The sequence below is a fragment of the Ornithorhynchus anatinus genome, chromosome 4 (genome assembly GCF_004115215.2).
Source record: "Ornithorhynchus anatinus isolate Pmale09 chromosome 4, mOrnAna1.pri.v4, whole genome shotgun sequence".
In the NCBI taxonomy this organism is placed as follows: Eukaryota; Metazoa; Chordata; class Mammalia; order Monotremata; family Ornithorhynchidae; genus Ornithorhynchus; species Ornithorhynchus anatinus.
The window spans coordinates 45459453-45480822 of record NC_041731.1 but is presented as its reverse complement, the minus strand read 5'-3'; the positions used below and the strand labels follow the sequence as shown (position 1 = coordinate 45480822).

Sequence of the window (21370 nt, the reverse complement as noted above, 5' to 3'; positions counted from 1 at the left end):
TTTCTCTGTGCCTCAAGTACCTCATCTGTAAAATGGGATTGAGACTGTGAACACCACATTGGGCAGCCTGATTACCTTGTATCTGCCCCAGCATTTAGAACAGTGCTTGGCACATAGTAAGTACTTAATAAATAATACCATTATTATTATTATTACTATTATTATATGTAGAGGTCTGAAGGTTTCAAGACTTACATGTTGATTCTGATATTGAAATAATATCAGTAAATGTCCATAATATAAGTGATGGAGCATTCCTGGTTAGTGTTAACTAGTGTTTAATATTAAATCACACCTCAATGTACTTTTGTCTTGAAGTGGTTACAAATAGAGAATACATAAAGACTCCTGTTAATTTGGATTTTATTCACCTTTCCCTCCTGATTTAGAAGAAATTAAGCAGATTGGAGACTGTTTTGAAACATAAACACCTGTCCTTTAATTTTGTTAAGGTTTTTTTGTGCCACCCAACAGGATTTCTTTTCCATCTGGTATTCATTCTTGTAAATGCGGTGTCACTCTGCTAATAAGAATAAAATATCGAGTAAGGAAATCACTTTTATAGGCAGGAAACAAACTATTGGTTGTGGTGTACTGATGATATTTGTGGTCAGGACCCAATTAGGGCTAATTTTCTTTTTTCCCCAGACATAACTCAACACCCAGTAGTCCACCAAACACCTAGAATAGCAAAGATTTGTTTAGCTCTTATTGTTGATGGTAATGGTGGCATCTTCTGTTAATGACGGGCAAGTCTCAGTCCAGTCATGAAGATTTCAGGATTCAGGATTTCACCTGTGTGAAAGAATTGATTATAATGTTAGTGTGGTTGACATGGTCCTACTGGCATTCTGTTAATCCCAGACATTGACTCATTAAACTGGGAATATGGGTACTCAGATGCAATAGCCCAGGACTGCATAGCAAGTGTGTTCCTTAAAGTGTAATTGAATGCCTCCTTACTATGGGGTGGATTTTGGGAGGGGGACTCTAATGACTTGAAGTGGGTATGGGAGATTGAGAGAATACATTCAGAAGAGTATGATTCTGATGGCATCAGTAGTTTGACAAGGGGATTAGCTCGATAACTCTGGTTTTTACGCTAAAGTTTACAAGGGGCAGCTGAATCTTTGAAAATAATAGCTTTAAACATCCTTTTAAAATTAATTTTGTCTTGTCAGGTAGCGTGAATGATTGGAAGAATGTTTAATTGTAAGACAGACTGTGGGTGTTTTGGCACTTTTAGTGGGATGGGTTGTTGTCTGATAGCTATATTTTTAATTATGAGGAATTGAATCCTCTACAGGGACAGTGCTCTATCCTCTCCCAAACAGTACAATGTTGTGCACATAGTAAGCACTCAGTAAATACCATTGATGATGATATCCTACGTATGTAATTGCTGTCAAGGCTGGACTGTCTGAAGTAGCCACTAGGAAGTCTAGCTCACTTGGTTCTATTGATTAATAAAAATAAAATAGAAAACACCAGATAGGAGACTTTTGTGTCTCAAGCTTTCAAAACTTGGGTGAGTTTCCTTGAATTTGCTCCTGCTTAGGCTAGTTAAGTGAGATTGCAGCTGTTTATATAGCTTTATATCTCCTCCCCTTTTCCACAGACCCTTTTAAAAATCCCTTAATTGCCAGTTTTCATTTTCTTTAATGAAATGGAGAAGTCTGTAGCTCCATGATCTGAATGGATTGTCATTGCTTGCAAGTCTCCACTTCAAGCTTCCTACTGCTTGTAGATGTGATGTATTTGATACTGTAAAGGTAATGATCCTCAACCACAGCAATATTCCGTAACAGGAGTATCTGTCATATTCATTGGGATTACCATGTTCATTGATTTGTGTCTGTAAATCTGCTGTTTCTACCCTTTAAATTTGATCTATAATTGGGCCTCCTTAAATGGTTCAGATAAGGTAGTCTGTGTTTTCTCAATGCAGTGTCCCTGTCAGCTGCTCCTTTTTCATTATACATTCAGCAGACTTGATAAAATCAGCAGGACACCTCATTTGAAACTGTTTAATCGCTGCCTTTTTCTTTTGCTAAACCATTGAGGTGGTCAAGCGATGTACACAAATCATTTTAAATAGAAAATATGGTTTTCTCCGTGACCCAGCTAAATAGATAGTGGTATGCAAAACAAGTTAAAAAGTAATAAATGCCAAAAAAATCTTTTAATTGGAGTAAAAAATTGTGAGCAACTTATCCTCTCTCCAAAAGTAGAGCGTTCTGAAAAATGGCCAGAGTCCTGGAAAGACAAGCTGATGGTTTTCTAAAGATTCACACCCGCCCGCCCCGCGCCCCCCCCCCCCCCCCCCCCCCCCCCCCCCGCCCGAGAACAAAGCAAGTCCAAAATTTCCAGTAGTACCAAGCCGCTGTTTATGTCCTTATACAGGAAGCCTATGCTTTTTTTTTATAATGCCTGAAGATATTGTTCTTTTGCTAAAGACCAATTCTTTATCCATTAATAGGTATGCTGGCCAACCTTTGAACCAGTGCCCATTGTGATTCTGAATTCTGATTTCCTTCTTGGTCACTTTTGTCTACTCAGCTCTAAACCATTCAAAATCTAAACTCAAAATAATAACCCAGAATAAATGGCGCCTAATAAACTGTTTTAGCCAGAGTTGGAATAACCCGGTGGCTGCAGCTCGCAGCCCTATTACCATTGCTGGTGCGCCTAGTATCCTCCCCGTGTGTCAAGGTGACTGTGCCCGGGCAGCTCATTAAAACAATCTCTCCTTTTTAACTGGCTTGGTATTTAGCAATATATACCCTGCAACCTGCCAAGGCCCAAATGTGGGACACGAGAATCACAGTGGAGCAGGATATAGAAAATGATGTGGCATTCTCTTTTTTAGGCATGCTTCAGCATTTTATTGTTAATAATTTCCCATTACTCATGCTAGTAATGAAAACAGGGCCAGACGCAGGTAGATCTGAGCCTAGGTGTATGTTGGAACTTGCTCCTTTGAGGAAGAACTCTTAAAAGGGGCAGGCGCCCAATGATGTGATCCTCTAGCTCCAAAGTAGGGATCAAGGTGGAGAGCTCGGGCAGTGAAGGAACTAAAAATGGGTCTTTTTTCTTACAGGCTCTGGATCCCTGGCAGCAATGGCTGTATTTGAAGATAACTTCAAGCCAGATATGGAGGTATGGGAATTGCACCACCAGGATTTTGTGGGTCTTTTTGATTTGTTTTTACTCCAGTAAAAACATCGAAGAGACTTCAAAAGGCTAAATCTTTCAGGCAGGACCTTAAAGGGTATCAGGTTGTTGTATTTATCATTTTAAACCCGCCTTCTCATCTTTCAAAATCTTAGAACATTGACATTTATGAGGGTTGTTAAGAATAGTCAGGAGATTTGTTGAACTAGCAGTCCCAGATGCAGCTCTTTTCGTGTAGGGGAGTCAGCACCACAGCCTAAGAATGGTGGTATTTTCAAGAATCTGACCTGCCATAAACGGTGTTGGGAATATAGGAACTTAAAAAAATAAATAAATGAAGGCCCCAGTGAGGCATCTGTGACAGTGCATCCCAAAATCATTTCAGGAAATTCTGTTTCATAAAAGTAGAAAAATGAATGGTATTTGTCTAGATCTGTCTCATCTGTAATACAAAATTCAGGTGAGAAGTTTCTAAACACCCCTATAGGGGAGCTTCATGCCTGACAGGAGAAGGCGACATGATGATTATGGAATAGGCTAATCTGTAGTACGAGGTGTCTTTGGCTGGACAGACGACCTAAGAGTGGAGGGTACCCGAGAAGTCTATTTTAATATGTTTTTTAGAGGGGTAAAAATGAATTGCTGTTCTCTTTGAAGTCCCAGCTCAACTCTGCATTTTTGTGAGGTGTTTTCTCACCTCCCTTTTTACTGAGTCTTCTTTAACCACAGGGCTTGTTGCCACTGTCAACATCCAACTAGTTTCCACCCTTGAGACTTCTGGGTTGTCTGCACAGTCCTGGGTATATTTTTGCTATTCACTCTGCCTGGTCTCAGCAGCAAGAATCTAGGTAATAGGACTCCCTTCTGGGCAAGGAGTAGGTGGACTGGGCTAGCCACCAATTGCACAACTGAAATGCCCAGCCATAAATGTTTGTTAGGAATCACACCTCTTCCTCATTTAATGAACAAAAAAAAAACACCCTCTTGTTCTTTGGTGTTACCGAACTTATGATGGCAGTATTCCCAGGCACCTTGACGAGGTTCCAGGGATTTACTAGAACTCTCCCAAGGACTGTTAGTTGGGAAGAGACAATTCTTTTTTATCTTTGTTCTGATTTGGAATGTGAGGTAGCGGGTTCAGGCTAGTAGGTACCCCCTTGCATTTGGCAGGAGGCTTTCCCTCACAGTTGAAGCTTTGGTCTGGTTATCTTTCTGCTTCCTTTCTTTGAAGTGTACCAGGGGATGTCCTAAACTGATCCTTTTTGGGGTGAGGCTGGCAGCTCCTAAAGCTATGGGATTTTTAGATGGTCTCCTACCTTCATGGTAACCTGAAGTGGAAATCCCCTCCAATTTAGCTCTGGATAATTTGAATTGCAAGTTATGTCACCTGAAGCCAGAACAATTGTTTTAGGCTTCAGTTATGGCCTTCTAGGTACATCTACAGAGTTTCACAGATGCACCAAGCAGGCTGTTAGTTTTATATTAAAACAATAACATTGTCCTGTTCTTATTTCTCTGTGGGGGAATAGTAATAATGATAATAATTTCTCTGTACTAAGCACTGGAGTAGATACAAGATTATCAGGTTGGACAGAGTCCCTATCCCACCTGGGGCTCACAATCTAAGTAGGAGGGAGAACAGGTATTAAACCTCCATTTTACAGCTGAGGGAACTGAGATCCAGAGACGTGACTTACCCAAGGTCACACAGCAGGCAAGCGGCAGAGGCAGGACTAGGACCCGGGTTCTCCTGCTCCCAGGTCTGAGCTCTTTCCATTAAGCCACTGCTTCTCTGCAATATATTTGTATGGTAGCATGCTTTTCCATTTTGGGGTTTTAACTAGTAGATTTCACCTACACATGGGGGGAAAAATAATGTAAGTCATTTCAAATATTCCAAGTGTGGTAATTAAAAGTAGGAAAATCACAAACCTGCCAAAAATAGAGGGGTAATGAAAGCAAGTCAGGTGACGACATCTTGTAGTGTGCATAAGTGTGTGTCACAGCCTCCTTTAAACCACATTAATCTCTTCAAACTTGCATTCAGTGCTTTGTCTGATTTCAATTGATTAGTAATTCTAAAGAAAAATGAGAATTGAAAATAAGATTGAAAGTTTTGAAGTGGAATAAAAGTGCCTTTTACTACTAGTGTCTCTTCCTAATTGAGAATTTGAATTTAACCATAAAGTGAATGTACTCAATCAATTATATTTACTGTGTTTACTGTGTGCAGAGCACTGTACTGACTGCTTGGGAGGAGCAAGGGGTAGTGGATAAAGCATGGGGCTGGGAGTCAGAAAGTCATGGCTTCTAATCCTGGATCCACCACACGTCTGCTGTGTGACCTTAGGCATCACTTCTCTTCTCTTTGCCTCAGTTACCTCATCTGCAAAATGGGGATTAAGACTGAGCCCCATGTGGGACAGGGAGGGACTGTGTCTAACCTGATTACCTTGTATCTGCCCCAGTGCTTGGCACATAGTAAGTGCTTAACAAATGCCATTATTATTATTATTATTATTTATTACAAAATAGCAATGTAAGAATTTATTATGAGGGACATTTTGGGGCAATAAATTGAAATTTTAGATTTCCTCCGTTAAAGATCTTCCAGTGTCATTAATTTTCACGGATGATTCAGTTTCACTTCACAGTTCTTTGTGTTATTAGTATGCAGTTCAGCCGTGAGATCCCAGAGCAGATTTACCCAATTCCTATTTCAGATTGATTATTTAAATTACAGTTTTATGTGAATGGTTTTATTCAGCCCCTTTTACAAGGTATTGTGATTTACATATACTGACGCTTAATACAATCAATTTGAGATATTTGTAGTAGCTACTTTCCCAACTGCTGAGTTAAAAATGAAGAATAATTAATAGTATAACCAATGAACAATAAATAGTACTCTAAAACATTGCTGGAAATATTATTTTCCAGGCCAGTAAGTAGGCAATATTGTCATGGGCTTTTAAATTATGATTATGAAGAAGACCAACCATTGTTGCATGGCTGCTTTGCTGCTGGGAGCGTCTAATGACGTGACATACCGTTAATGCTTGGTATGCATAGAGAAAGTTTAAAATTTAGTAAGAGAGTTTTAATCAGCTACAGCTAAATTTGCACTGTTCTGAAATAGAATCCCAAACCAAGGCTGAATTTCTTTTTCCCAGCTCATGTCACCGTAGTGGTTGGTGGTAGGCCTAGGACCGTTAGGTGCTGAGAGAACGCCGAAGCCAAACAGCCTTAGTTAAAAAGTATCGAATGTTCTCCTCTGTGGAGGAACTAATTCCATTGCGTCTTATCCGGCGCTGGCTTTTTTGAATCGAACTCTTCCACTATTTTAGAGCCGGGTCTTGTCTTTCATATTTGTTAAAAAAGCAACAGCCCCATGAACGTTATGTAATAATGAGCAGCATGCTGAGAAGCAACGTGGCCTAGTGGAAAAGCACTAGTCTGGGAGTCAGGGGGCCTGGGTTCTAGTCCTGGCTCTGCCACTTGCCTACTGTTTGATCTTGGGCAAGTCACTTAATATCTTTCATTCAGTTGTGTTTATTGAGCGCTTACTGTGTGCAGAGCACTGTACTAAGTGCTTGGCAGAGTACATTATAACAACAAACACACATTCCCTGCCCACCAATGAGCTTACATTCTAGAGGGGGAGAGTTACAGACAGCGAGGCACAGAGAGACAGTCAGAGACATAGAGAGATGGAGTGAGAGAGAGTTAAGAGTCAGAGAATTAGCGACACACGGAGACTGAATTAGAGATAGAGATCTAGAGAATTAAAGACAGCGAGCCGTGGGGGCTGAATTAAATAAAGGCAGCGACACAGAGGCACCCTGAGTGTTAGGGACAAAGAAGGTTAGAGGCAGCGAGGCACAGAGACATTGAGGGCTAGAGACAGTGAGACACGGACTTCTGTGTGTCCCTACTCTGTAAAATGGAAATTCAGTACTTGCTTTTCCTACCTCTTAGTCTTTGAGCCCCATGTGGAACCTGGACTGTGTCCAGCATAATTATCGTGTATCTACTGTGCTTAGTGCTGTGCTTGGTGCAATATAAGCACTTAAGTATTACAATTATTATCATTATCATCAATGCTTAGGAGAAATAGTTGGTATTCGGAACTGGAGCAAGGCTTTCTTTTTCCTTTTGAGTTTTCCCTTTTCTGGGCCAAATTACCAAAAATACAATAAATCCAGTTAATGGACAACTTTTCCAGAATTGGAAGTTTTAAAATTTTCATACAGCTTTCCAAGAGTTTCATAAATTAAATGGGTTGCCGCCTTATGTAGGAATGCAGGCGTGCCCTGTGTTCTGAATAACCACAGTGACCACAATCGAGAAGCCATCAATCATATTTATTGAGCACTTATTGTGTGCAGAACTCTGTACTAAGCACTTGGGAGAGTACAATATAATGATATAACAGAGCCCACAACGAGCTTACAGTTTAGAGGGGGAGGAAGACATTAATACAGATAAATACATTATGGATATGTATATCAGTGCTGTTGGGCTGTGGAAGGGGTGAACGAAGGGAGCAAATCCAAGTCTCAAGGATGACACACAAGGGAGTGGGAGAAGAGGTGACTGATGGCTTAGTCAGGGAAGGCCTCCTGGACGAGACGTGCCTTTAATAAGACTTTGAAGGTGGGGAGAGTAATTTTCTGTAGGATGTGCAAAGGAAAGGTGTTCCAGGCCAGAGACGGAATGTGGGGGAGAAGTTGGTGGTGAGATAGATGAGATCGAGGTACCGTGAGAAGGTTGGCACTAGAGGAGCAAAGTGTGTGGTTAACGTTGTAGTAGAGCAGCGAGATGAGGTAGGAGGGGGCAAGGTGATTGAGTACTTTAAAGCCAATGGTGAGGAGTTTCTGTTTGCGGCGGTAAATGGGCAACCACTCGAGGTTCTCGAGGAGTGGGGAAACCTGGGCTGAAGAGTTTTGTAGAAAAATGATCTGGGCAACAGTGAAATATGGACTGAAGTGGGGAGAGGCAGGAGGCAGGGAGGTCAGCAAGGAGGCTGATAGAGTAATCAGTGCAGGATTGGATAAGTACTTGGATGAGCATAGTAGCAGTTTGGATGCAGAGGGGAGGATGGATTTTAACCATGTTGTCAAGGTTGAACCGGTAGGATATGTGGGTTAAGTGAGAAAGATGTCAAGGATAAAAATTGTGACTTTTAAGTGCTTATTATGTGCCAGGCACTGTTCTAAGCTTGGGTGGATACAAGCAAATCTGGTCGGACACTATCCCTGTACCACATGGGGCTCACAATCTTAATCCCCATTTTGTAGCTGAGGTAACAGAGGCACAGAGAAGATGTCACTTGTCCAAGGTCACATAGTGGACAAATGGGAGACTGTTGACCATCCCCTTCTTCTGGAAACATTATCCAACCTGGTTCTCCTCCTATCTCTCTCTCTTCTCATTCTCAGCCTCTTTCACGTGCTCCTCTCTGCCTCCACCCCTAAACTGTGGGAGTTCTCTCAAGGCTCACTTCTGGGTCTCCTTTCTATTCTCCAGCTAACCCACTCCCTTACTTCATTCGCTCCCATGTCTTCAACTACCCCCTCTATGTGGTTGATTCAAATATCTACGTCTCCAGCCCAGATCTTTCACTCTCTCGTATTTCCTCCTGCCTTTCAGGATATTCTTCCAGGTTGTGTGACCACTTAACATGTCCAAAACAGAAACTCCCTATCTTCCCACCCAAACACTGTCCTCTCCCTGATTTTCTTGTCTATGCTCCACCATCCTTCCTGTCTCACAAGCCCATAACCGTGGCTCTGCAGAAGCAGCATGGCCTAGTAGATAGAGCACGGACATGGGTTCTAATCCTAACCCACTACTTAACAAATACCAACATTATTAACATTATTAAGCGCTTACTATGTGCAGAGCACTGTTCTAAGCGCTGGGGTAGACACAAGGGAATCAGGTTGTCCCACGTGGGCGCTCAGTCTTAATCCCCATTTTACAGATGAGGTAACTGAGGCACAGAGAAGTTAAGTGACTTGCCCAAAGTCACACAGCTGACAAGTGGCAGAGCCGGGATTCGAATCCATGATCTCTGACTCCAAAGCCCGTGCTCTTTCCAGTGAGCCACGCTACTTGTCTTCTGTATGACCATGGGTAAATCACTTCACTCCTCTCTGCCTTAGTTACCTCATCTGTAAAATGGGGATTAAGGCCGTGAGTCCCATGTGAGACATGGACTGTGCCCAATCTGATTAGCTTGTATCTCCAGCACTTAGTAGAGTGCTTGTATGTATGTAGTGAGTGCTTATCAAATTCCATTAAAAAAATGAAAACAAACAAAGTAGCACAGAGAAACCTTTGTTCAGCATCTGCTCCCCCCACTCCCTGTCCCCCAGCCATACCCCCTGCCCCTCAAAACACACCTGGAAGCTAGTTGTTATGCTTTATGCAAGAGAGAATTTCAGCGAGGGAGAAATGGTGGACTAAATCCACCCCAGTTCTCTTCTCCTTCTACTTCGGCCCTGATTCTGTGCTGCTTTAGATTGATGTGAAGAAATGCTGGTTCCCCCCCGGCAGTCCTTGAACTAAAGAAGAAGCCAGTCTCTCTGCTTCAGCCTGGTGAGGTTGTCCACCTAAAATCTCTGACATCCTGTGTCATCCCGATACTGTGCTGCTTTTGGATAAAGCAGAGAAATCCTCGCTCCCTTGTGGTAGAGAAAGAGGCTAACATGGTTCTCTCTAAGGGTAGAATATTAGCTCCACCACCAGCCAAGACTTTGGGTTCAAAAGCTCCACTTCGGTTTTCAAGGAAGTTAATGAATTTTAAAAATGAGATAACCCTAATGGAAAGAGGAGTTCAGAGATGTACAAGGACTTAACTCATTGCAAGGTGCTTGATGAAGAAAAGAAGTGTTTTATTCAGCTTAAATTAGACAAGTTTTTTGCTGCACAAAATTGAAAAACCACTGTCAGTAGAGCAAGTTGCTATTTCTGCAACTTAATGATCTTTTTTGCGGTAGGTGCTTACTATGGGCCTGATATTGTATTAAATGCTGGGGCAGATACAAGCTCATCAGGTTGGACACAGTTCATTTCTGTGCCCACAATCTTTGATCATATTGCTAATCCTTATTTAGCATTGTAGTGTTGTTTTGAATTAGTCTAATAGAAAATAAATAGGTTAGTAACAAATGTTTGACTACTGCATGTAAAGGAATTTCATATTTTCCCTCAGAAATTATAGAACGAAACCCAATTATAACATACAAATCAACTGGACAACACACTCCAGGATACAGGATGCAGTTGTTGACGATACATCCATGTGTTCAGAGACCGTTTTTCGATTGAATCTTGTGTTATGGTTGTAATATGCAAATTTTCCGATGGAAAATTTTGACAGACTATAGACCTATTTTAAATTTCGTGTTTGAGTATTAGGACATCGAACTAATACATGGGCAGAAGATGCAAAACTCTGATAAAATAAATGCCAGGTGTTTGTTAAAAATTCAAGAGACCAGAATTTGACCAATGGGATAGGAAATATAAATTAAGTACTTGCCTCGACAGTTAATCTGGAGATGCTGTTCTATAAGCAATCAGTCAGATTTTTTGAGAACTACTACTATGTGCATACTGTGTATTAAGCACTGGGGAATGTAGAGCCCATAGAAGGCACTACCCCTGCCCACAAGGAGCCTTAACAAACACTTTCATGGCTGTTATTTTGATTAGTCTCCTCAATTACTTAAACCACAGCTCATTTTTCTGGCACTTAATTCCTCGCTAAGATAAAGGCTTTCGTTTGGTATAGTGAGAAACATAAGCCCTTAAAGATTATGATTCATTCAAATGGGGAAGATGATTAATATTTAGTCTGTCAAGATCAATACCGTTCCCCTTTGCACTAATTGTCAGAAAATCTTGCTTGGGCTACCGAAGGGTCGGCGCGTGTGCTGCAAGACCATCACATCACAGGACGATGATTCAAAGGCAAACTGTCCTGCACCCTCTGGTAGCGACTTGCAAATTAGCATCTGGAATCTAATTAAACAAGCTTAATGAAAGTAGCAGCTGACTACTCCTGGAAAAGACAATCAGCTTTTTTTCCTCTCTGATCTATATTCTGTACTATTGAAGTTGATCACCAAACACATCGTGTGAGCACAGTTAAAAAAAAATTAGCATTTATTTGAAGACTAGGGACTGTTTTTCATTCTGTTATGCTTTTGGCATGCTCTGGCGTCCCATGAGAGCCATGCCACAGCAGATAGTGCACAATATTTATAAATCCATGACAGGCAATAATAGCAACTTGAAAAATTCTTTTGCTAGAATTTCAAGTTGAGAGCTGCCAAAAGCTGAGAGGATCAGATCTGCAGTGGCAGCTGCTGTGCCCTACAGTTAGAATTCTAGACTTTGAAGATGCTCGACTTAAAGAAATGAAGACTGCAGGCTTAGCCAATTTTTGCAGGTTTCTAGAGCCCTGGCTCTCTGCCTTTTGAAGATGAGTTGCTGAAGCTTCTCCCACTGCCTGAGGCATGCTAACACCAGCAGGATATGTTCTTTTTTTCCCTACTCTTCGTGAATCTTCAGTTTTATGTAGCACATGCTTTGTCACTGCCAACTGTGATGGTCCTTTCCTTGGCTGCCGTGCCAAGATAGGAGCTCTTCCCCTCCACCCTTCAGAGAGAAACCGCTAAGATAGATGGTGACGTACCCAAGGGCCCCTTCAGCCGCCTGATTTATGGAGTCATCTTTCATCAGGAGGCAAGCGCTGGCCTCTAGAGAAGCCCGTATAGATCGCTAAAGATGTGTGCAATTTCAGCCCTGAAGGCCCAGGGCCGCTTCAAAATGGGCTGCCGAACACCTAAATACTGTGGAACAAAATTAATTTGTCATGTGGATGGCTATAGCTCTCTCTTAAATAACCAAAGTGGGGAAGGAGCCTAGCCCACTCTCGGTCGGTCTTGACCTCAGCTCTTTCCTTTGTGTTAGAATGGCAGGGTGGCAGGAGGCATAGACATCTCCAGACATGGCAACGAATTTCCTGCTTAGCAGATTTTACTGCCAGCCAAGATTAAATGATTAGTAGTGAAATAACTTTACCATTGTGGTTTTCTGATTAAGTATGGCCAACCGGATATAAACATTTGCCCAGTGGTCTGAGCCGTTGATCAGGAGTCCTTATCCTTGGGGAAACCTGGAAGCGTTCATCCCTGATGATACAACAAGCTATCTCTCGACCTGCTCAGCCAACGAGTAAGGCATGAAACCAGGGTAGTGCCTTGAATCAATTTCTTTTTGGTGGGTGGGGAGAGGGGGAGGAGCCGAAGGAAGCTCAGCTGGGTGAAGCTCTCTAGGTCAACTCAGGCAATGGTGCGGCCAACAGCTGCTCTTTCTGTTTTTTTTGGAATCCTTGAGAAGATAGGCCCTTTCTGAACAGGAAAAAAAACTCCAGCTAGCTACTGGAAAACCTGGAGAAACAGACCGTCAGTGAATAATCTGGAAACTATCCAATGACCCAGAGATAAACACAAGAAAGAAAAGGGTAAATACAGGATGACACCCTTTCTGTCATGATTGGAAAGGTTCAAGGAGGAGAAAGGGACCAGGACATCATAACATGATAGATACTAAACAGTCACTTCAAGAGGAGTATTTTTCAAACTCTGGATTTCCTCCTTTAGACAGTCCCCTGCCCCCACCTCTACCCATTGTTCTCAAAGGTTACCAGCGAAAGAAAAAATACTCTTTGCCTTTTTCCAACTCAGTTTTAAGATGAGCAGTGCAAAGTATTACAAAAGGCTAAATTCCAAAATGTAATATTGAAATTACATCTCCCCCTTGCCTCCTCCGAAGAAATGCCGAGAATCACTAGTGGGTTGTATTTATCTGCTTGGGTCCTGCAGGACTACCGTAGAAGCAGATATTTAAGATTTTCAACAGAAAAAGGACGGCTAATTTGAATAGCAAGTAGTATCTCTTCTCCTGCCAAAACTTTTTAATCTTGGTCAACAATTGTTCTCTTCTCCATCTTATTTTGTGTGCATCTGTGTTACTGGGAGCTCAGGAGCCTAGACAAGCAGCATATGAATTCTGTATTCATTAGTGATGCTGATCCAAATGCCTCTGTTTCTGCCACCGGGGCTCAGGTGGGGAAAGGCGCCGGCTAATCCCACCAGCTGACATTCAGTGGTTTAATGACTCTATAGGAAGGTGACCACTTGCTGGGAGGTTTGTGGGCTGAGCCTTGACAGCAGACAATGGAGATCAAGGGAGACGATCAGTGTTAAGCTGAAATGCCTGCCTGAGATACTTGAACCCATGTTGGCTTCAGACACAGAGCTTAAGTGAATATAAAATTAAAAAAAAAAAATCTGACCCACCTTACCTGTAAACAATGAGTTTTCTATCCTGTATTTATATAGCCTGTAAGGGTGTTTGTATTTTATTATACTGTAACACTTTAATAGGTCTTGGCTTAATGAGCGGATCTTTACTCGTGCATCCAGTTTTTATATTTTAAGGTCGTATTTGTTCAGTTTCAACTATTTAGGTATCACATGAGTGTAGAAAAATGGCCACTAAAATCTCTCTTTCCTCCCACTAATATAAAGATTGAATGCAGAAGCCTTTATTTGTGGAGTAGCCTTTCTCTCCTTCTATAAGACTTATTTTGAAGATGCGAGGTTTTTGATTAGTTTTAATTTTTGGCAGGTCGTTCTCATGGCTCGTGCAGAGCTCGTATTCCTCAGTTTGGTTTTCTGTTGAAACAGTAAAGAAATATTTGAGGAGCTGATGTTGTAATGCTCAGAATAAATTTGTGTGGCCTGAAATTTGGTCATGTTTGTTCAGTGTTTGGTTAAATCCTTCAGAAGGTGGCGCCAGGGGTAACGTGTATATTCCTTGGGTTTTGTCAAAAGTTTTTGGGTTGAGCCTGATGGATATCTGGTTGCACTTAAAACCTGAAACACTGCAGTCCATAAATGTTTTTACCTCTTCTAAAATAAAGTATTTAACATTGAATATTGATTATGAACTTATTGGGTTTTGCATTCAGTGTCATGAAGTGTCATCTTGACAATGGGAGAGTTTGCTCTTCGGTAGGAAAGAGCAGCTTTTAAAAATGCAAAAGACTTTAGTAACCTGGGGCCTGAGGGAATATTATTCTTGGCCTTGCCTACTGTTTTAGCCACTTGATTTTAGAAATTGATATTGAAGTGGCCATTGAGATGTGGCTGAAGAAAATTACCCATTTACACTTTTATACCAGATGAGTAGTTCATTCTTTTGTCTTGGCCATTTTGAGTTTCAGCCTTCCCATTAAACATCATCCACTGAGCTCTTGGACCTCTTAGAGTGTCATGAAGTCTTAATGAACTGGGGGATTTGCTTTGGGTAATTTGGTAGGTGTTCCAGGGCAAATGGAGTTTTTCTCCTTATCAACAGAACTGGCAGGCCCCTTGAGAGATCATCTGGTCCAGCCTGCTCCCTCCAGATAGGGGAATAACCAAACATTTAGAAGGGGCAGTTTATTTACTCTTTGTGTAGAAGTTTCCAAGGTTAGGGACTCAAAAATGGATCTTAGTAGCCCACTTTAATGTTTTATTACATTACCTATCAGAAAAGCCTTCCCTTGTGGGGATAAGTTCTCTTTTCTCCATCTCCACAGATAAGGAAGTGGTTGAAACAGGTGAGGAAAGAGGGGCCAATGTAGATCTGGGCCAGATTTTGGGATAAGAAATTTGTATCTTTACCCTAGGCTTCTTAGTGCAGGGGGAAGGGAAGTTGGTGGGTGGGTATGTCCTGAGATGCCACCAATAGAGAGGTGGAAAGAAAAAAAACACTTGCCGAACTGGGAAAAGCACTAGCGAGCAGCATCACTTGCTCTACGTGCCAGTATGTTGGGAATTTGGATTATTCTGGTGGCAGGCGGATTGGGTGAAAAGTGGGTTCCTTAGGAAGTGTAGACCGGGAAATTCCCAAAGATTGTATGTAGCCTGAGCAGCTTTTAGAAGGGGCTCAGGTGTGCATTGCCAAAGGGGGATGGAACACACCACGCACACTCTCATACATACACACACAACTAGGCACAGCCTTTTGCTTTGGAGAAATCTCGGATGTATTTCCAGGGATCTTAAACCCACTTGACTCTGACCCTGCTCTAACTTTCTGCTCTGCCCTGCAGATGTGATAGACTGTATGTTTTTGCATAATCCAGAAACAGCATTGAAAGGAAGCGCTGCACCGAGCAATATAGATTCCTTTTACAGCTATTGGCAAACTGTACGGTACATAAGAGATCATTTTACTACACGTAGGATAGATATGAGACAGGTAATTATTTTTGATGCATTTCTCTGGAGCAGGTGTTCCATTCTAAATGGTTTCAGTTCATATATTTCCTGTAACTGTGGAACATAGGGGAAAATAGACTGTATAGAAGAATATTTCACAACAGTGTGCTGCTGAAGGGCCGCACCTGTGGTGAGACTCCAGAAGGCAGAATGAACTGCAACTTGAGCAAAGAATCTTTAATCAGAAGGAGCCAAAAGGAGGATTCAGGATGGGGTCCAAGGAGCTGTACCTAAGTGAATAAATGTTTTGTGAGAGGTTGGAATTAAAAGCAAAAGTTATTGCTGTAAAAATCCTCTAGGTCGTACTTGAACCAGAAAGCAGAGCTGGGCAGGCAACAACATGGCAGAGAGGATGTCCAGTGAAAGCAGGGCAAAGATCACTAAAACTGTCCAAAAAGGAACAGCATATACTGGAAGTATGAAACATGCATGTGTGTCTATGTGCGTACACAAATACACGCATGTGCGTTTTTGCTCGAAAGAATAGAAGGAATGAAATATGGGTGCGCGTGCCATCGAATGGTAGGTTAGACTCATATAAGTTTTTTCTTGGCAGGTAATTTGGCATAAATTGTTAATGTAAATCCAGGTTACTGGTGAAGATGTTATTTTACTAAAAAAGATAAACTGCTGATTAATTCAGTATAGAACTCAATTACAAATTGAAAGTGTCTCTGCGGGACTCCAGTACCCTAAAGACAGCAGATGTTGAATTGATACTCCAGCATATTTCACAGTGATATGAAATATTAACGTGGTTTATTATACTTGTGTGGTGTACATTATCAGTAAGGGGGAGGTGGTGAGAAATCTGCGTGTGGGAACATACACACCAGTGAAACATTAAAGCTCTCTGATTGCACTGAAGTGTAATTAAGGACTTTAGGAATGGTTTTTTTGGAAAAATTAAAAATAGCTCTGTGGAAAATTAAGTTTAAAATAACATCCTTGCCTAATTATTTAAATGTGGTGGCTGGGTATGCACCCAGATAGCACTGGCACATGTTTATTGTATAATAAAACTGAATTCCCTGAGGCAGGAATTGAAGCTTGAGATTCACACACCCACTTGCAAGAGTTGGAGCGGTAGGAATTTGGCCCACACTCTTCTGTCTCGCTCCAGTCCCCACGGTTTCACATTGCTGTATGAGCCCTCTTCATTTCCTGGTGGAAAGACTCTGTATAATGTGTAGTGTTGCTGCATGCTGTTTTGTAAACTTGGTTGACTTTGATGGGCCTGAAAATGTTTTTCAGGCCATTTTCCCATTGTACTAATTTTGCCAGTAGTATTTGTCCAATGCAGAGCATGTATTAAGCCCTCGGGAGAGTACAGTGGAGTTAGCAGACACGATCCCTGCCCTCAAAGAGTATAAAATCTAATTGGGGAGACAGTAAAGTAGATTACAGATAGGAAGAAGCAATAGAATATAAAATAGGTTTAAAAGTGCAGGGATAGGTGTGTGTAATTTTGTGTGAGAACCCAAGTCCTTAGGTGATGCGGAAGTCCTGAAGAGGTAGGGCTGTGGGAGGGGGAGAAAAGAGATTGATCAGGGAAGATGACTTTTGAGCATTTATTCTCCCCATCCTCAACCCAACATCACAGAGATTTCATCTTTAAATTACGTTAAATTGTGTACTATAAATTTTTATATTAATGTCCATCTCCCACTTCAGACTGTAAGCTCGTTGTGGGCAGGAAATGTGCTTGCTAATTCTGTTGTACTCTCCCAAGCACTTAGTGCTGTGCATATAGTAAGCACTTAGTAAATACCATTGATTGATATAATAATAAAGATGATGGTATTTAAGTGCTTAAATGCCGGGGTCGATAAAAGATAATTGGTTTGGACAAAGTCCCTGTCCCATATAGGACTCACGGTCTTAATCCTCATTTTACAAATGAGGGAACCGAGGCCCAGAGAAGTTAAGTAACTTGCCCAAGGTCACACAGGAGACTTGTGGCAAAGCTGGATTTTAAACCCAAGACCTGACTCCCAGGCCCATGCTCTATCCACTAGGCCATGCTCCTTCTGTAATCACATGGAGATGTGATTTCAGAAGGGCCATGAAGATGGGGGGTACCAGATATGAAGAGGGGGTGAGTGTCAGGCAGATGGGAGGGCATGAAGGACTGGCATGAGGGCCTGGGGTGAGTGTCAGGCAGATGGGAGGGCATGAAGGACTGGCATGAAGGAAGGGCATGAGGGACTGGCAGCAAGGGAGGTGAGAATGAAGCACAGCGAGTAGCCTGGTATCAGAGGAACAAAGCATGCAAACTAGGGCATAGGGGCCAGAGAGCTGATTGAGTTCCTTAAAGTCAGTGGTCGGAAGTTTATGCTTGATGTGGAGAGGAATTTTTTGCCGCAGTGTAATCAATCGGTGGTATTTATTGAAAGCTTATTGTGTGCAGAGCATTGTACTAAATGCTTGGGAGATAAAAGGGAATGTATACAGCAGTAAACTTTCCCTTCCCACAAGGAGACAGACATTAAAATAAATAATTCATTTATTCATTCATTCAATAGTATTTATGGAGCGCTTACTATGTGCAGAGCACTGTACTAAGCGCTTGGAATGTACAGATCGGCAAGAGGTAGAGACAGTCCCTGCCCATTGATGGGCTTACAGTCTAATCGGGGGAGACGGACAAACAAAAACAATAGCAATAAATAGAATCAAGGGGATGAACATTTCATTAAAACGATAGCAATAAATAGAATCAAGGTGATGTACATCTCATTAACAAAATAAATAGGGTAATGAAAATATATACAATTGAGCAAACGAGCACAGTGTTGAGGGGAGGGGAAGGGAGAGGGGGAGGAGCAGAGGGAAAGGGGGAAAAGAGGGCTTAGCTGAGGGGAGGTGAAGGGGGGGGTAGAGGGGGAGCAGAAGGAGCAGAGGGAAAAGGGGGAAGTTTAGTCTGGGAAGGCCTCTTGGAGGAGGTGAGCTCTAAGTAGGGTTTTGAAGAGGGGAAGAGAATTAGTTTGGCGGAGGTGAGGAGGGAGGGCGTTCCAGGACCGTGGGAGGACGTGGCCCAGGGTCGATGGTGGGATAGGCGAGAACAGGGGACGATGAGGAGGTGGGTGGCACAGGGGCGGAGAGTGCGGGGTGAAGCAGTAGAAAGAAGGGAGGAGAGGTAGGAGAGGGCAAGGTGATGGAGAGCCTTGAAGCCTAGAGTGAGAAGTTTTTGTTTGGTGCGAAGGTTGATAGGCAACCACTGGAGGTTTTTAAGAAGGGGAGTGACACGCCCAGAGCGTTTCTGCAGGAAGATGAGCTGGGCAGCGGAGTGAAGAATAGACTGGAGCGGGGAGAGACAGGAGGAAGGGAGATCAGAGAGAAGGCTGACACAATAATCCAGCCGGGATATTACGAGAGCTTGTAACAGTAAGATAGCCGTTTGGGTGGAGAGGAAAGGGAGAGACAGGAGGAAGGGAGATTAGAGAGAAGGCTGACACAATAATCCAGCCGGGATATTACGAGAGCTTGTAACAGTAAGATAGCCGTTTGGGTGGAGAGGAAAGGGCGGATCTTGGCGATATTATAAAGGTGAAACCGGCAGGTTTTGGTGACAGATTGGATGTGTGGGTGAACGAGAGAGCCGAGTCAAAGATGATACCGAGGTTGCGGGCTTGAGAGATGGGAAGGATGGTCGTGCCATCCACTAATGGGTATAAGTGATGTGTAGCTGAGGCTGGGGTGAAGTTCCAAGTGCATAGATGATGCAGATAGGTGTAGGGAGGTGATATACGTCAAACCACCACTCTCCCAACCTTCAAAGCATTAATATAAATAAATAAATTACAGATATGTACATAAGTGCTGTGGAGCTGGGGGCTGGAGGGGAGAACAAAGGGAGCAAGTCAAGGAGATGCAGAAGGGAGTGGGAGAAAAAGAAAGGGGGAAGTTAGGGAAGACCTCCTGGAAGTGATGTGCCTTCAGTACCGGCTTTAAACCTCAGGGAGAGTAATTGTCAGGTCTGAGGAGGGAGGGCGTTCCAGGCCAGAGGCAGGACGTGGGAGAGGGGTCGGTGGTAAGATCAAAGCACAGTGAGAAGGTTAGCATTAGAGGAGCGAAGTGGGTGTAGTTAGGAGAGTAGCAAGGTGAGGTAGGAGGGAGCAAGGTGATGGAGCACTCTAAAGCCAATAGTGAGGAGTGTTTGTTTGATGCAGAGGTGGATGGGGAACCACTGGAGGTTTTTGAGGAGTGGGGTGACGTGACCTGAACGTTTTTCTAGAAAAATGATCCAGGCAGCAGACTGAAGTATGAGCTGGAGGGGGAAGAGACAGGAGGCTGGGAGATAAGCAAGGGGGCTGATGCAGTAATCCAGGTGGGATAGGATGAGTGATTGGATTAACGTGGTAGCAGTTTCGACAGAGAGGAAAGGGCAGATTTTAGTGATGTTATGAAGGTGGGATTGACAGGATTTAGTGATGGATTGAATGTGTGTGTCGAAAGAGAGGAGTCAAGAACAACGCCAGGGTTACGGGTTTGTGAGAAAGGAAGGATGGTGGTCCCCTTCTGCATCATCTGTGCACTTCGATCTGTGAACATGGGACATTTGATACTTTTCCCCATCCCCAACTCCAGAGCATAAATCACTTATTTTATTTATTCATATTAATGCCTATCTCCCTCCGCCCCCCCGGCTTCCTTCCCCCAGACTGTAAGCTTGTGGCAGGGAAAGTGTCTGCTAATTCTGTTGTATTGTGCTCTCCCAAGTGCTTAGTACAGTGCTCTGAACATAGGAAGTGTTCAATAAATATGATTGATGACAGGGTAAATGAAGGCTTAGTTGGGGAAATCCTCTTGGAGGAGATGGGGTTTTAATTAGGCTTTGAAGGTGGGGAGAATGGTGGTCTGTCACAGTTGAAGAGGGAGGACATGGTCAAGGGGTCAGCAGCAAGATAGGATTGAGGTACAGTGAGTAGGTTGGTGTTAGAGAAGCGAAGTTATGCGACTGGGTTGTATTGAGGGGATGAGCTGATTGAGTACATTAAAGCTGATAGTAAGGAATTTCTGTAAAGAGAGGTGAATAGACAAGGTTTTTGAGGAGTGGGGATCTGTGGCATGAACAGTTATTTGAAAAATGATCTAGGTGTCAAAGTGAAATAAAGCTTGGAGTAGGGAGAGACAGGAGGCAGGGAGGTCAGCGAGAAGTCTGATGCAGTAGTCAAGGCAGGATATGAAAAAGTGCTTGGATCAGCATAATAGCAGTTTGGATGGAGAGGAAAGGGCAGATTTTAGTGATGTGAAGGTAGAACTTACAGGATAGGTGAACAATCGACTGAATGGGGAAATGCCGAAGTTATTGGTTTAAGAGACAGGGGTGATTTGTCTACAGTAATGAAAAAAGTCAGGGAGCATGGATTATTAAAATTGAGTTATTTATACTTCTTGAGCGTTCTGTGGATGTATTAGCTTGAGGTGTCATCAGGACATTCAAGTAGAGAGGTTCTGAAAGCAGGAGGACATTGAGGCTGCAGAGAACGTAGGAGGTCAAGACCAGAGAGGTGGATTTTGGGAGTCAACTGCATGATTATTGAAGCTGTGGGAGGAAATGAGTTCTCAACAAGAATGGGTGTAGATGGAGAATAAAAGAGGATCCACAACTGAGTCTTGAGGGGCACCCCTCCTCCCCCAGTTAGAGAGCAGGAGGCAGAGGAAGATCAATCAGTGGGTATTTATTGAACACTTACTATGTGCAGAGTACCTTACTGAGCATTTGGGAAAGTACAGTACAGCAGAGCTGGTAGACACAATCTCTGTCCTCATGCATTTACAAACTAGAGATGAATTTACAAGTCCAGAGGACAGGGAGCCTATGAGAACTAAAAAAAGCATGCAAC

The 21370-nt window shown here is 42.7% G+C and overlaps 1 protein-coding gene across 1 annotated transcript in view; it reads left to right on the top strand.

Annotated features, from left to right (window-relative positions):
• Window positions 1–21370, top strand: part of PSMB7 (proteasome 20S subunit beta 7) — a 68853-nt gene that overhangs the window by 36061 nt on the left and 11422 nt on the right. Inside the window, exon 6 of the mRNA XM_029064048.2 lies at window positions 3101–3159. Within this exon, the coding sequence (XP_028919881.1) occupies window positions 3101–3159 (59 nt within the window). The remainder of the gene's footprint in view (window positions 1–3100; window positions 3160–21370) is intronic.